Here is a 14,521-nt window from a genome sequence, read left to right as displayed (position 1 = left end):
CACGACACACGACACACGACACACGACACACTGATTGATGTGTAAAAATTGATATGTGGTTAATATCAATGTTTGATGTGCAGGTGAGAAGCTGATCGTGGCGTACCGGTACATGAAGCAGGGGCTGACGGGCCAGACCTCGCCGCCCTCAGTTATCTACATCCCGAGCAACAACATCTACCGCCGCTTCACCTTCAACGTCGCCATCCAGAAGCTCCTCAAGTCCTACCCGTCCCTCAACACGGTACGCGTCTGACCACTTCGGAGCCGCCTCCTTGAGGAAAACCTCATTTGAATGTGCGCGGCTCACATATCGTCACATGTTGTGTTTTTTTTTTTTTTATTTACTGTGTGCCCACCTAGCTCAATATCACTGATTGCAAGTTCGGTGGAGGTACGAAAGCAGCGTTGCTCGCATTGCAACACGTGTCGCGTGAGTTGTGGCGTGAGTTGTGGCGTGTGTGTGTCGTGTGTGTCGTGTTGGTAACTAAAACAATTGGGTGGGGCACTATGTGCGAATGCAGACTTCGAGCTGGAGTACATTGAAATCTGCCAAAAGAACCCGTCGCTCACCAACCTCGAGTTCCGCAATACTTCCGGTACGGCCCGCTGGCGACTGCGTTTGTATTCTCTTATATTACTATTATATTTATTTATATGTTGATATAATGCTTGGCGGGGAGACAGGGAAGCGCAACGTGCACGACAGCCTGTTCTCCGTGGTCTCCAAACTGCCCATTCACATTCGCTCGCTCACTTTGGACAACATTCTTTCCAAGGTCTGTCACACCACCGCACACGCACCACCGCACACATAGCACACAGGGTCTCACACACATTCTCCCAATTATAATTGGGCAAAACAGGACGGTGTGTCGGCAGTGCTGCAGGTGCTGCAGACACGTCAGCAGATCACCAGCATCGACCTCTCCAACAACCCCTTCTACACGCCGCAGGTACCAATCCCAGATCCACGCCGTGCCTTGGACGCGTTTTCTTCTTCTTCTTCTTCTTCTTAACTCTCTTTTCTTTCTCTCTTTTCACTCTTTTTCTCTGTTCTCGGTCAGATGACGGTCCTGATCAAGTGCCTGTCGTCGACGTACCTCGAGCACATCAACCTCACCGGCTGCTCGGTGAGCGACGAGCAGGCCTGCCTCCTCTTCGCCGCAGTACGCAACCGTCCACCCAAATTTCTGTCGGCAACCTCTGACACGCACACGCACACGCACACGCACACGCACACGCACACGCACACGCACACGCACACACAACACAACACACACACACGACACACCTCAGCTGGCGGAGAACCAAACCGTGGGATCGCTCAACCTGTCGCACAACCACATCTCACGCCCCTCGGTGGAGCACATCGCCCAGTTCCTGTGCGTGTGTCTTTCTCCCTTCCCCCCACAACCCTGACACCGCCAGTCTCTGACACCACCCACCACCCACCACCGTCAGCCATGGCAATCGGAACTTGACCAGCCTCAACCTCGCACACAACAAGTACGACTCCTCGGACATGATGACTGGGCCAGCGTGGATGGTGATGTTGATTGTCGCGTGTTGCGTGTGTTTCGTATCGTGTTGTGTGTGTGTGTATGTGTGTGTGCTGTTTCGTGTGTGGCGTGTGGCGTGTGGCGTGTGTGTCGTACAAGGTTGCGGAGGGTGGATATCATCTTCAGCGCGCTGTCCGGGACCAACCAGAAGGAGCTGCAGGTGCTCAACCTGGAGGACAACAAGATCGGCCACGCGTCGGTCTACGCCCTCTGCAAGTTCCTCCAGTACAACCACTCCCTCACCGACCTCAACCTCGCCAACAACAAGTTCCGCGAAGATGACGGCAAGGTGCTTCCTGTCGTGTGCGCGTGCGGGTGTGTGGTGGCGCGTGTGTCGTGCGTGTGTGTCATGTGTGCGGTGTTGCTGACGACACACGTCGGGACTTGCAGATGATCTTGATGGCGCTGCCGCAGAATCGCACGCTGCAGCAGTTCAAGCTGAGCCGCACCAACAAGGCCCTGGGCGTCATCAGCGTCGGTATCGCTGCCAAGGACGCCGAGGCCATCGAAGAGATCCTCGACCGCAACGTACGCGCCTTTTTCAATTTCCTCTCTGTGTGTGTCGTGTGTGCGTGTGTGTCGTGTGTGTCGTGTGTGTCGTGTGCGTGTGTCGTGTGTGCCGTGTGTCGTGTGTGTGCGATTAAGTTGAATTGTAACTGAAAAATGTGGATTATTCTCGGTTGTACACAGCGAATCGAGAGCGTGCAGATGAACCGGGGCAACGGCGACAAGCGGCGCACGTTCGGGAACTTCCAGAAGGACTACTCCGAGTACCTCGTCCAGCTCATGCAGATGCTGTGTGTGCCCCACGCGCTCGCCGACATCGTACGTCGCTCCTTCCCCTGTCGACATACACAACTCACATTCACGACATACACCGCACACGACACGACACGACACGCACCAAATAGGAGAAGAAGGCGGAGTATCAGCAGTGTCTGGACTTCGCCAGGGCTTGTCTGGAGAAAGGCTACGACGTACGTCTCTTCGCTTTCGCTTTCGCTTTTCCTGGGGATTTACGTCGAGGGGTCGACTCTCTCGTCTTCCAGGAATACAAGGTCGACGAGTTCACGCGCAACAGCCACTTCAAGTACGTGATCGGCCAGAACGTCACATTCCTCAAGGTCCGCCTCCAACTCTTTATTTTATTACACATTCTTCACAATATGTCACGCATTCTTCACCATATTTTGCTCACATTGATGCTCATATGAATGCAGCATGCCGCATACCTGCTGGCGCTGGTGGGCGAGATCCGGCTCAGACTGGTGCGGCGCCCGTTAAACGAGTTCTTGTTGTGCGACATATTCCTTCTGTCGACATTACTAACATTCTCTCCATTCTTCCCCATCCAGCAACACCTGAGCACGCTGGAGGCCACCAAGGAGGGCTATCTCTTCAAGCGCGGCGGCCGCAGAAAGGTTGGTCCCTCTCCACCGCGTGTGTGCGTGTGCGTGTGCGTGTGCGTGTGCGTGTGCGATGCTAACAAACCTGCTATCTTTGGGGGACAGAACTGGAAGAAGCGGTACTTCTCGCTGAACGGGCTGTTCGTGTTCTACTACGTCAACCACCAGCAGCGCACGAAGCGGAAGGGCATCATCGTGCTCGAGGAGGCCTCCATCCGCCTCGGCTCCGTGCACGGCATGATGGCCAAGTACGCCTTTGAGGTCGTCACCCCCAACCGCATCTGGATCCTCTGCTGCGACTCTGCCGAGGTACACAATCAATCAACGGCACCACACACACACACACACACACACACACACACACACACACACACACACACACACACACACACACACACACACACGACACACACACACACACACCACACGAGGTGCACGCGTCTCATGGTTGGTCGGTTGGTGAGTGCAGGACATGGACGCGTGGGTGGACGCGATCCAGAAGGTGAAGGAGGTGCAGGCCAACAAGGTGCTGAAGAGTCAGCTGGAGGAGATCAAGAACGGCGTTGCGGCCTTCGCCGGCGTCTACGACACCTACAACATCAAGTACCCCGATCCCCATAGGAAATGGTACTCACCGCACGAGACACACACACGACACACGAACACGCCGCACGCCACGACACACGGCTGAGGAATGTGTGGAATGTATGTAGGATTTTGCAGTGGTGGTTCCCACAGTGCCTCGAGGTGCTGGCGTTCTCGATCCTGGGCGAGAAGCAGGAGGCCGCCGCGGCGGTCGAGGGCACCGGCAACGGCACCAACAGCGGCCGCGAGAAATTGTCGGCCTCGACCTCGAGCCTCGAGTCGAGCCTCTCGCGCGAGGGCAAGGTACTGTGCGTGCGCCGTGTCGTGTGTGTCGTGCGGCGCGTGCCATCTAATGCAAGAAAAATGTGAACAATTGGACAGACTTCGTTATCGTCGTCATCGTCGCGGCTGTCGTCTGGTCGTCGGGAGCGGAACTTCATTGACAAGCTCATCAACCAATTCGTCGTCAATTCGGGCATCGCCTTCTACCTTCTCACGGGAGGTACTACCGCACGCACGCACGCACGCACGCACACACACACACACGACACGCACACGACACTCATAAATTCTAATTTTTACTCATAATTGCCTTGACACTAGATTACCTGTTCGATGACAAGATGGTGCGCAGCGTCGACGGGGTGTTCCAACCCAGCCTGACGCTGGCCAACCACTACAAGCACATCCAGGTACACCTTGTACCCGCCACATTCTTTGCATTCTAGTTTCCATCTTGGTTAACATGTATATGTCATGGTGCCACCATGTGTCGTGTCGTGTAGTTTCAACATGAGAATATGCAGCGCCTGCAGCATCTAAAGTCGGCCGTGCACGAGTCGCTGCGGTCCAGTGTGGCCAAGGGGCCGTTCGACCAGCAGAGCGTCAACGCCCTCATGCAGTCCTACTCGGCCTTCAAGAGCGCCCAAAGCCCGGAGACGCCCCACAAGGTACCCCCACTCGCTGTACATTCCTTACATTCTTCCCATGCACATGCGACTAACACGCACGACACGACCAACGACACGACACGACACGACACGCACGGCACACGACACGACACGCGACAGAGGCCCATGATGATTTTGAACACGCTTACGCAGTGCCTCGATCTGCAGGGCGTGCTCTACACAATCCTCAACGAACTCTCCGACACGGTGCTCAACCAACTGCTGTTCCTCAACAAGCACTCCATCCGCGAGATCAGCTCCCAGTACTCCGACATGCGTGCGTTCCGCACACGATACACACACGACACACACGACACACACGACACCCGCAGCCGTAAAAGGATGTAACGAATGTTGGGTGGACTGTGTTGGAATGCAGCGTCGGACGGGGCGGAGAAGAATGTGTCGGTGCGTACGGTGATGGCGGCGTGGCGCATGTCGACCCGCTACCAGTTTGTGCCCTACCTGAGCGACCCCGAGGACTTCATCTTCTTCGACCTCCACAAGTACACTCTTCTCGCCTCCCTCCCGCACTCACCAAAACGCAACTCAACCCCGTGTCGTGTGTCGTGTGTGTCGTGTCGTGTGTGCCGTGTGTGTCGTGTGCGTCGTGTGCGGTACGCAAGCCTGCCGTCGGATCCGGGCAAGGCGCAGAAGATGATGCACGCGTCGGTGGGACACATGCGCGCGGCGGACGACTTCCTGGTAAGCCTCATGTGCTGCTCGGGCCTCCAGTCCCTCCAGAAGCCCATGGAGCGCCTCCTCGTCGCCATTCACTGGCTCAAGATGCACTGGCCCGGTGCGTACCTCTTACGCTCTCACACGGTCGTGCACACACGCACGACACACACACCGCACATGCTCAACCGCACACGCGCACGCACACGCACACGCACGCACGACCGCACACGATGAATGAATAGGAGAGGAGAAGCAGCTGTTTGCGATGGACGAGAGGGACTCGTCGATGGCGGTGCGGCTGGCGTTCATCGTGCGCGCCTTCCTGGCGCCGGTCAAGGAGGCCCACATCTCCATGCACAACCTCGACGTCTACGACTACTGGACCGTATGCACCCCCGCCCCCATATGTCACGCGCTCGACACACGCACACGCACACGCACACGCATCACCGCACACGCATCACCGCACACGCACACGCACCACCGCACACGCACACGCTCACATGACGTCAACGTGCAGGAGTTTTGCCGTCTGGCAACCGACGTGGTCTCCCACATCGCCCTTTCTGCTCGCCAGGGGATCAGCAAGCAACACCTGCAGGTACGCCCACGTGTGTGTCGTGTTGCGTTTGTGTGCGGTAGTGCGTGTGCGTACTGATGCCAAACCGATCGTCGTGCAGGAACCGTTGGAGCTGATGACGACGATGTGTACCGAGGCCGTGCGGGAGCTGGTGCTGACCCTCTACGCACCGCCGCCCGCCTCGGGCGTCGAGGGCGTCGCCGGCTCGCAGATCCTGCACGCCGCCAGGAAGTACTGAGCGAAAGGTCCTTTTTCTGTTCAGCGAAAAAGCAATAGTCCGCACAAAAAAATTTTACAAAGAAACCTCCTTTGGCGTGTTGTTGCAAAGACACAAGGCTCCGAGAGCTTTGACGAAAGCCGGGGCTTTATGCGGAGAGCTCGCCGGCCCCACTTGGCGCACAGCTGGCCCGCCACGCACAGATTTCTATTTTTCAATCTTTATTATTTACACTACTTGATGAATACTGTTAATCGATTGTTCACGGCACACACGCGCCTCGCGGCCCTGCTCGGCTTCTTCCTCCTCTGCGCCTTCTCGCTCTACGTCGTCTTGCCCCGGCTCTCCCACAACTCCATGTCGACCATGTCCACCTTCATGTACAACTCAATCTTTGGCATCGACCCGGCCGACGACTACGTCGTCTCCGGCCTCTACGTGGTCGGCCCCGACGAGCCGCTCGACAGCCCCGCGGCCAGATTGGTCCGCGCCCGTGGCTGGGGCTCGCCCGCGACCGCGGCCCGCGCCCGGCGGCTGATGGCCGCCCTCGACGGCGGACTCGCGCAGGCCGGGGTCGACTACGTCGTGGCCGACGGCAGCCTGCTGGGGCTGTGCCGCGGCCACGACGGCGGGTGGGTGGACTGGGACGACGACATCGACATCATGATCCCGCGGGCCGACTTTGAGCGCGACCTCAGCGGCTTGCGCACCGATCTACGACGGCGCGGGCTCGTCTTGCGCGAGGTGGTGCCCAACGACATGTACAAGGTATATTATATACTATTTTCTTTTTATTAATATTGTTGTTGGTTGTTCTGATCATGATTAAATTATTATTATTGGGATTTTAATATATTGTGATAATGATCATCAACAGGTGTACTTTACCGGGGCGCCGAGGGCAGGTGATCGGGACTGGGGCTTTCCGTTCGTGGACATCTTCGTGTTCGACGTGGACCCGACCACCCGCCGCACGTCCTCCATCGCCGCGACCAACGGCGCCCCCGGCCCGTCGCTTTCCATTGACTACCTCTTCCCCCCGCGCCGCGTAGTACTCGAGTCTACGTCCACCTCCACCAGGAGTCATCGTCGCAATGCAACCGCCGCTGACGTCACTGTCGACACCGCCGACGCCGACGCCGACGTCAATGTAGACGTCAATGACTTCAACAACGTCGCCGCGGGGCCGCTCGAGATATCGATACCCAACCGGGCCGGGCGGTACCTGGACGCCCAGTTCGCCGGCTGGCGGCGGTGGTGCGTGGTCAATGGGTGGAGCCACGCGCGCGAGGCCTGGGAGTCGGCCGAGGGCCTGTGGGGCGTGCAGGGCCGGTGCGAGGACATCATGCGGCTGCGCGGTGGCCGAATGGCGCCGCCGTTCGTGGTCAACGGGCGATGCCCGTCGCCCTCCTCCGAACAGGAGCTCATCCCACTCTCCACCCCAACAAACAAATGGTCCTGGTGGTGACACACGTGCTCAAAATATCAAACATATATTCATATCTCTTTAGAAATAATAATAAGAAAAATAAGATAAAGAAAAGGGGTTCAGTGAAGGTAGAGAGGAAGAGGAGTGAAGCTAGCAAAGAGTCGAGTGCTTCAACAACAAATTCATGAAAGGCGGCAAAAAGTCCACCTCATCTACGTCGGGAGCGGCTGCCGGCCCCAAACCCGTGGTTGTCGTACTCGCTGGCCTGCCCGGCTCTGGGTTCGCCCCCCCCCGCAGTACAACGCGTTCGCCTTGTCGCTTATATTTATATTTATTTTTAATTTATATTTGTATTTATATTTATGCTTATTTTATTTGACAAAATGTGTAGCAAGTCTACTTTTGCGACGGAGTTGGAGAGGACGAGCGGGGAGATGTGGGTTCGTGTGTCGCAGGACGACCTGGGCTCAGCCGACGAGGTCAAGAAACAGATGGAGAAGGTACCGCCCAACTCAACCTGAGTTCGAGCCAAGCAGCTGCCTCACGCACTGCGTTACACCGCCAGGCAATCAAGCGAAAGAAGAGCGTGATAGTGGACCGGTGTAATTTCTCTGCTGGCGATCGCAAGGTGCCGCACTACACTACGCTCCCATTGCGCTCCTGTGATCATTTTCGTGTTATTTAGTTGTTTAATTGTGTGATACTGAACGTGTGTGTGTGTGTGTGCGGTGGTGCATGTGCGGTGGTGCGTGTGCGCTGCGCAGATGTGGGTGACAGAGGCGAAGCGGTACGGGGCAACACACATCGAGGCCATCTACTTTGATGTGCCCAAGGAGGAGTGCATACGACGAGCAAGCCTGCGTCGCGGTCACCCCACCCTCTCCGCCGCCAAGGTTCGTCTTCTTCAACACGCAACGCGCGACACGGCACACATGCCACGCAACACAGATGATGATGTGGTGGTGTGGCATGCCAGGCGGAAGAGGTGATCAGCGAGTTCTCGGGCGCGTTCGCGCTGCCGACCAAGTACGAGGGCTTCGCGCAGGTGACGGCACTCACCGCCGACGCCACGCAGGTCCGCAACGAGCTCAAGCGACTACGCGACCTCGCCCCCGCCGCCAAGCCCGCCAAAAAGAAATGAATGTATTTTTTTAAAAGGACAGAATAATTATAAATATTTTCTAGGAATTGAAACTGTAAAACCAGAAAAAGAGGAGAACGCGTTACACTCGCAAGATTACCAGGCGAGCAGAAGATGGAGGAGCTGCCGGACGAGGTGACGCTGCTCATGCTGGCCCACATTGACCCGCTACGCGATACGGCGGCGGTGAGCGGCACATGCAGGAAGTGGTGGCGTCTCATGCTCGACCCGCACCTCTGGAAGGGCTTCCACCACCGCACCTTCCCCACCCAACTCCGAGTTGAAGATGAAAAGGATGAAAAAGATGAAAGTGGTGCCACCCGACGGCCGTGGCGGCACTCGTACCTCGAGAAGGCGCGGCACCTCAAGCGGCTCCTGGACAACCCGCCGGCCAACGAGCGGGGCAATCACGGGCGCCTGCTGGCCGCAGCGCTCGTCGGGTGTCTCCCGCTGGCCGAGCGGGAGGTGGCGCGGTTGGTCGCGGTCCACGGGGTGCGACCCCGGGATGCTCTCCACCCTCAACTGGCACCACGGCTACCAAAACTACGCCGACCGCCTCGCTGGTGTCCGAGTGTCTGCACCGCGCCTGTCTGGCTGGCTCTGTGCCTCTGGTCCAGGTTTGCTTATATTTTTGTATATCATTATCGTTAGAAGAAGAAGAAAAGAAGGAAAAATACGTCAAGAATCAAAATACAACTTTTTTGTTATAATTTATTTTCCCATTTTAGGACTGACAGAGCTAAATGGTGGGTGGTCAGCTGTTTGTGGCACAGGGCGCGGACTTGGGCGATGGCCGGGGATGTCTGCGCCCGGCGGCGCAGAGCGGCAATCTGCAGCTGGTGTCGTTCATCTTGGACCAGGCGGGCACCAAGCTAAAGCCACACTTGGATGCGGCCTTCAACGTACGTGTGCGGTGGTGCGTGTGCTGGTGCTTGCGGTGGTGCGGTGGTGCGGTGGTGCGTGGTTCGTCCCTGTCTTGGGTTGCCCGTTGAGCTCCACACGCCGCACTTGCTTTGATCAACCTATACAGTGTGCGGCTGGGCAAGGCAACGTGGACACGCTCGAGCTCCTTCTACGCGTCGCGGTGCCAACCAGCAACAGGACCATCTCAGAAGCGGCCCGCAGTGGAAGCCTTGAAGCCGTCCAGCTGCTCCTCGACCGTGGCTGCTACCATCCACAGTACTCTTTTCCCGCACGCAACACCACGCAACACAGCACACAGCACACAGCACAGCACACAGCACGCACGCGCCAACCTTCTGCGGCGTGAGCGTAGGCCGAGGCATACGTGGGGGAGCGACGAACCGATCAGCTCTGCGATCAGCTCGGGCAACCTTGCAATCGTGCAGTTGCTGCAGCAGCACGGGGCGACTCTGCAGGGTCGGCACATGGTCACCGCCCTGTCCCGAGGTGCGCGCACCGACTTGATGACGTCATCTTTCTGCTACACTGTATACATTACAATGTTCAGTGTATACTGACTTGACATTTGTGGAATATGTATGTATGCAGTTGAGCGTCCATCTATGGAGATGCTGCGGCACCTGGCGCCGGCCCTCGGCCCAGGCGTGTGGCGCGAGTGTCTCACCTCGCCCGCGCTGCAGCGAGGCGACGTCGCCGTGTGCCGCTTCCTCGTCGATCACGGCGTCGACATCAACTTCGCATTCGGCAGTGGTCGCGATCTCGGTCTGTGCACAGCCCTGCACCACGCCGGTACTTTTGCACGCGCCTCCGCTTGCTTGCGTTTAGGTTCGTTCTCACGGTGTGCGTGTGCGGTGTGACATGTGTGTTGTGTGTCGTGTGTGTGTGCGCGCGCGCTGTGTGTTGCCTATGAACTGTAGTGCTGTACAACTACGAGGAGATGGCGCGATGTCTCTTGGAATGTGGCGCACGCGTTGACGTCAAAACCAAGGGCATGCGCATGACGGCCTTGAGCCTCGCGCGTCAGTACGCCAACAAAGCGTCGCGAGTCGTCACCACGCACCGCCCTGGCAAGCGGAAGCGAAAGAGCACCAGCGAGGCCGACAAGAAAAAGAACGACAACGAAAACGAAAACGAAGATAAAGAGGACAAAGAGAAGAAGAACGAAGACGGCGACGGTGACGACAATGAAAAGAATGATGACCACGACGCCAAGACCAAGCCCGCGAAGAAGAAGCAGAAGCAGAAGGAGCCGTCGGCAGAAAAGCGCGAGGAGAAGGAGCTGGAGGCCGAGGTGCGCCGACTGGCCAAGCTCAAGGACGACGCCAAGCTCGACGTGTTCACTCTCCGGCAGATGCTGCGGCGCCGGGGTGTTCTCGCTGGCGACGTGCCCAAGCGCAAGCTGCCGCTCCTCCAGCTCACCGTCGACTGGCTCTCTGCCGGCAACTGATTCCTTTCCAGTGAGCGTGTAGCGCCCAGCACTAAAACAGAAAATGTTTGGGACCACACTCACCGCACGAAACGCACACGACACAACCCCAAGCGCCCATCTCGCTGTGTCCGGTGAAGGGTGGTTGGTCATGGCAAGCTGGTGGTGTCAGATGACCATTTCTGGATGGTGGCCACAAGTTACATGCTCGACCCTTCATCAGGCTCACCTGCCGCCTGCATTATTGACGCAAGGCGATGTGTGTCGTGTGTGTCGTGTGTCTCGTGTGCGTGTCTACAGTGGAAGGAACGGCCCCCAGCACGCCGGCCCGCTCGACCGGCCGACCGTCAATGGGCGCCACACCACTCAAGACGCCCTCCACCCCGCTAGCCACGCCGACCAAAGCGCGGTATCCGCGGCAGCTGCGGATGGGACGCTCTCGCGAAGGGCGCACAAGGTGCTCTCCGAGTTTTTCAACAGCCTCATCAACAAGGCCCGCGAACCGCGGCGGCCAAGCGCAAGCCCTCGTCTGCCACCGCCACTGCGTCATCACCCACCTCCACCGCGTCGCCTTCGAGAAAAGAGGCCGAGAAGTCCATCAACCGGCTCACGGCCAAGCGGGACAACTAGCCCCGCCAGCGAACGAGCGTGTTTCTCCCCGTACATAAATTGATTCAACTTAGCACCAGCAGGTTCCCTCGCCCACACCTCCACCAGGTCTTCCAGAGTGGAAAACAAAAAAATAACAAAATAAGATAAAATAAAATGCAGACGCTGGTGGTGGACTGGGGGGCGGCTAGCACGAAGGCCGGCATCGCAGGGGAGGACGCGCCGTCATTGATCGTCCCCACGAGCCAGGACGGAGGCGCCAGGGACTCCAGCGAGCTGGCCATCGAGGAGGTGGCCGACCTGTGGCGACTCGTGTTTGGCCCTCAGCACCTCTGCGTTGACACCACGGAGCACATGCTCATAACGGCCGAGGCCGCCCTGGCCCCCAAGATCCACCGCGAGCGCTGCTGCCAGCTGGCATTTGAAGAGTATCAACCCCCCCCCCTTGACAGCCACTACTTGCACACTTTTTCTTTTTGTTTGGCCTCATTGTGTGGCTGCAGGTTTGGTGTGGCTGGCTACTATGTGGGCACCAGCGCGGTGCTGAGCCTCTACGCAGCTGGCCGCACCACTGGCATCGTTGTGGACTGCGGCCACCACTCCACCACCCTGGCACCCATTTATGAAGGTAAAGACTTTGTGTTGCAACGCCTTCATCCCGCAAGTAGCACATATACACTTGCTACTTGCTCACAAACGCACAGGCTACGCGTTTCCTCACGCGATCAAAAAGCTGCCCTACGGTGGGATCGACACCACCAAGAAGCTCATTGACCTCCTCAATGACTCTCCCTTCCGAAGTACGCCTCCTCTTCGTGCCCGCTGACATTTTGCTCAGCCTCGTGATTGTCTCTTCTTTGTTGTTGTTGTTCTTCTTCTTCTTCTTCAGCGTGGCGTCGCTTGTCCAAGACGGCGGGGGCGGACCTACGCGAGGTGGGCAAGCTGAAGGAGCGCGTGTGTCAGGTGGCGCTCGACGTGGCCACTGAACGCGACGCCGCACACCAGCTGCACGCACGGTGGGACGCCCTGCACGCGGCTACGGCCAACGAGGCGCTCTTCCTGAGCAGGCTTCCCAAGGAGCTCTCGCAGATCGTGCTAACCAACGTACTCGACGGCGAGCCGGTACGCTCTCTGCTAAAAAGCCTGAAAAATACGCACAACGCACGACACTCACGGCACACACCGCACATGCAACTTATCATTGTTGAGTGCAGGTCGGAATCACTAGCTACACCCTTCCGGACGGCACAGTACTACGCGTTGGCGAAGAAGTGTTTGGCTGCGTGGAGACCTACTTCGATCCCACCTACTGCCACTCCACAAGCTCTGCGCAGAGCTCAGCCACAGTGCCCCTGGGGCGCAGCCCCGTCATCCGTGCTGATCCATCGCTCTCAAGCACGCACACTTCTGCGTCGGCCGAGGTGAGCGATGCTGACAGGGTGGAGGAGGGTCCACCCATGGGCTTGGCTGCCTTTGTCAGTGATGCCATACAGCTCATTGACGATGATCTGCGCAAGGACCTGTACAACAACATTGTCCTTTCTGGCATGTTGCCCTCTCTCACCTCTGGTGTGAAGCCTTGCCTTTGAGTCCAGCAGTACTGACACCCTTTTGGTCCAAACACAGGTGGTGGATGCAAGTTTCAAGGGTTTCATGAGAGGATGCAGAGTGACATGACCAAGTTATTGGTGCGTGCTGCTACTCTACTCTCAGTCACATCTTCAATGTCAATGAGATGACCTTGATTGCAACTGAGGTCCTCCCCACTCTCAATCCTCAGGACAAGCGAACTCTCCCATATATTCCTCGCATCAACCCTGTTCAACCAGATCCACTCATTGGCAGCTGGATTGGTGCACACTCCCACCTTGACAATGTGCAGCCTTATGACACAAGCACTTATCTTCTCTGCTCTGATCTGATAATTGAATGCTTCTTCACTTGATCAGGTGGTTCCATTTTGGGCTCATTGTCACACGACATGTCATCTGTGTGCATTGCAAAGCAAGCCTATGAAGAGCATGGTCCCACCATTGTACATCAGCGATGCTTCTGACACAGCTGCATTCATGTGTTATATTTATACAACTTTTAAGAAAACCCGGTACCAAAAACAGAGTAACTTTCTTATAAATGGATGCCTGGTGACCTCCTCCATGGCTGGTCTCATCTAGATCATGGCGCCGGCGTCATCGGTGTCGAGGTGCTTGGCCAAGAGGGAGAGCACGTCGTCCATGCTAGGTCGCTTGTCGGCCGACGCGTGCCAGCAGCGCTTCATTACCTTGAGGAAGTCGGTCGGGCAATCGCCGGGGATGGCAGGGCGCCGGCCCTCGAGCACGTCGAGCGACACGCCCATGAAGTTGCGCCCGGCAAGGGCTCCTTGCGCGTGACCACCTCCCACATGATGACGCCGAACGAGTACACGTCGGCCCGCTCGTCGTACTTCTCCCAGCGGATGATCTCCGGTGCGGTCCAGCATGGCGTGCCGCACCTCGTCATCGTCGCGTTCTCCTCCTTGATCCGCGTGAACCCAAAGTCCGCCACCTTCACGTTCGCGTGGTTCACAATATTATGTTTAATAATCTGCCAATGAAAATAGTTTTCCAGGAAGATGAACTTAAAACAGAGAAGCAGAGCTGAACACTTGGACTACCACCAGGCGAGAAGAAGAGAACGCATAACACTTCCAGCCTCGGCCACTCGATTACCAGGCGAGAGAAGATGGAGGAGCTGCCGGACGAGGTGACGCTGCTCATGCTGGCCCACATTGATCCGCTACGCGATACGGCAGCGGTGAGTGGCACATGCAGGAAGTGGTGGCGTCTCATGCTCGACCCGCACCTCTGGAAGGGCTTCCACCACCGCACCTTCCCCACCCAACTCCGAGTTGAAGATGAAAAGGATGAAAAAGATGAAAGTGGTGCCACCCGACGGCCGTGGCGGCACTCGTACCTCGAAGGCGCGGCACCTCAAGCGGCTCCTCGACAACCCGCCCGTCGGCGAGCGGGGCA

General features: G+C 57.4%; 6 protein-coding genes across 6 annotated transcripts; all 6 read left to right on the top strand.

Annotated features, from left to right (window-relative positions):
- Positions 1-112: 112 nt before the first annotated feature.
- Positions 113-6,002, top strand: ACA1_192990 (leucine rich repeat-containing protein; the record flags this gene model as incomplete). The annotated part of the gene is made up of 26 exons (XM_004336471.1): positions 113-244; positions 364-394; positions 525-599; positions 688-779; positions 891-956; positions 1,068-1,169; positions 1,300-1,385; positions 1,662-1,851; positions 1,953-2,090; positions 2,253-2,387; positions 2,474-2,539; positions 2,621-2,686; positions 2,783-2,830; positions 2,918-2,983; positions 3,074-3,277; positions 3,438-3,595; positions 3,682-3,856; positions 3,983-4,055; positions 4,157-4,245; positions 4,369-4,503; positions 4,657-4,780; positions 4,883-5,009; positions 5,130-5,302; positions 5,427-5,569; positions 5,705-5,785; positions 5,865-6,002. The coding sequence occupies 26 exons, from the start codon at positions 113-115 to the stop codon at positions 6,000-6,002; spliced, it is 2,913 nt and encodes a 970-aa protein (XP_004336519.1).
- A 336-nt stretch (positions 6,003-6,338) lies between these two features.
- ACA1_192980 (uncharacterized protein) lies at positions 6,339-7,449 on the top strand (the record flags this gene model as incomplete). Its single annotated transcript, XM_004336470.1, has 2 exons — positions 6,339-6,749; positions 6,859-7,449. The coding sequence occupies 2 exons, from the start codon at positions 6,339-6,341 to the stop codon at positions 7,447-7,449; spliced, it is 1,002 nt and encodes a 333-aa protein (XP_004336518.1).
- Positions 7,450-7,594: 145 nt separating this feature from the next.
- ACA1_192970 (basic helixloop-helix (bHLH) family protein) lies at positions 7,595-8,551 on the top strand (the record flags this gene model as incomplete). Its single annotated transcript, XM_004336469.1, has 5 exons — positions 7,595-7,689; positions 7,802-7,910; positions 7,976-8,038; positions 8,175-8,303; positions 8,387-8,551. The coding sequence occupies 5 exons, from the start codon at positions 7,595-7,597 to the stop codon at positions 8,549-8,551; spliced, it is 561 nt and encodes a 186-aa protein (XP_004336517.1).
- Positions 8,552-8,665: 114 nt separating this feature from the next.
- Positions 8,666-10,922, top strand: ACA1_192960 (multiple Ankyrin repeat domain containing protein; the record flags this gene model as incomplete). Its single annotated transcript, XM_004336468.1, has 6 exons — positions 8,666-9,043; positions 9,325-9,453; positions 9,582-9,730; positions 9,828-9,961; positions 10,064-10,264; positions 10,393-10,922. 6 exons carry the CDS (start codon positions 8,666-8,668, stop codon positions 10,920-10,922), a joined length of 1,521 nt encoding a protein of 506 aa, XP_004336516.1.
- Positions 10,923-11,158: 236 nt separating this feature from the next.
- ACA1_192950 (uncharacterized protein) lies at positions 11,159-11,531 on the top strand (the record flags this gene model as incomplete). The annotated part of the gene is made up of 3 exons (XM_004336467.1): positions 11,159-11,169; positions 11,202-11,358; positions 11,382-11,531. The coding sequence occupies 3 exons, from the start codon at positions 11,159-11,161 to the stop codon at positions 11,529-11,531; spliced, it is 318 nt and encodes a 105-aa protein (XP_004336515.1).
- Positions 11,532-11,666: 135 nt separating this feature from the next.
- ACA1_192940 (actin subfamily protein) lies at positions 11,667-13,099 on the top strand (the record flags this gene model as incomplete). Its single annotated transcript, XM_004336466.1, has 5 exons — positions 11,667-11,938; positions 12,014-12,138; positions 12,215-12,310; positions 12,400-12,632; positions 12,725-13,099. 5 exons carry the CDS (start codon positions 11,667-11,669, stop codon positions 13,097-13,099), a joined length of 1,101 nt encoding a protein of 366 aa, XP_004336514.1.
- Between the last annotated feature and the right edge of the window lie 1,422 nt (positions 13,100-14,521).

The sequence above is a fragment of the Acanthamoeba castellanii genome (assembly GCF_000313135.1).
Source record: "Acanthamoeba castellanii str. Neff unplaced genomic scaffold scf7180000084749, whole genome shotgun sequence".
In the NCBI taxonomy this organism is placed as follows: domain Eukaryota; phylum Discosea; order Longamoebia; family Acanthamoebidae; genus Acanthamoeba; species Acanthamoeba castellanii.
Note: the sequence above shows the minus strand (reverse complement) of the source record. Positions and strands in the feature narration are given on the sequence as shown.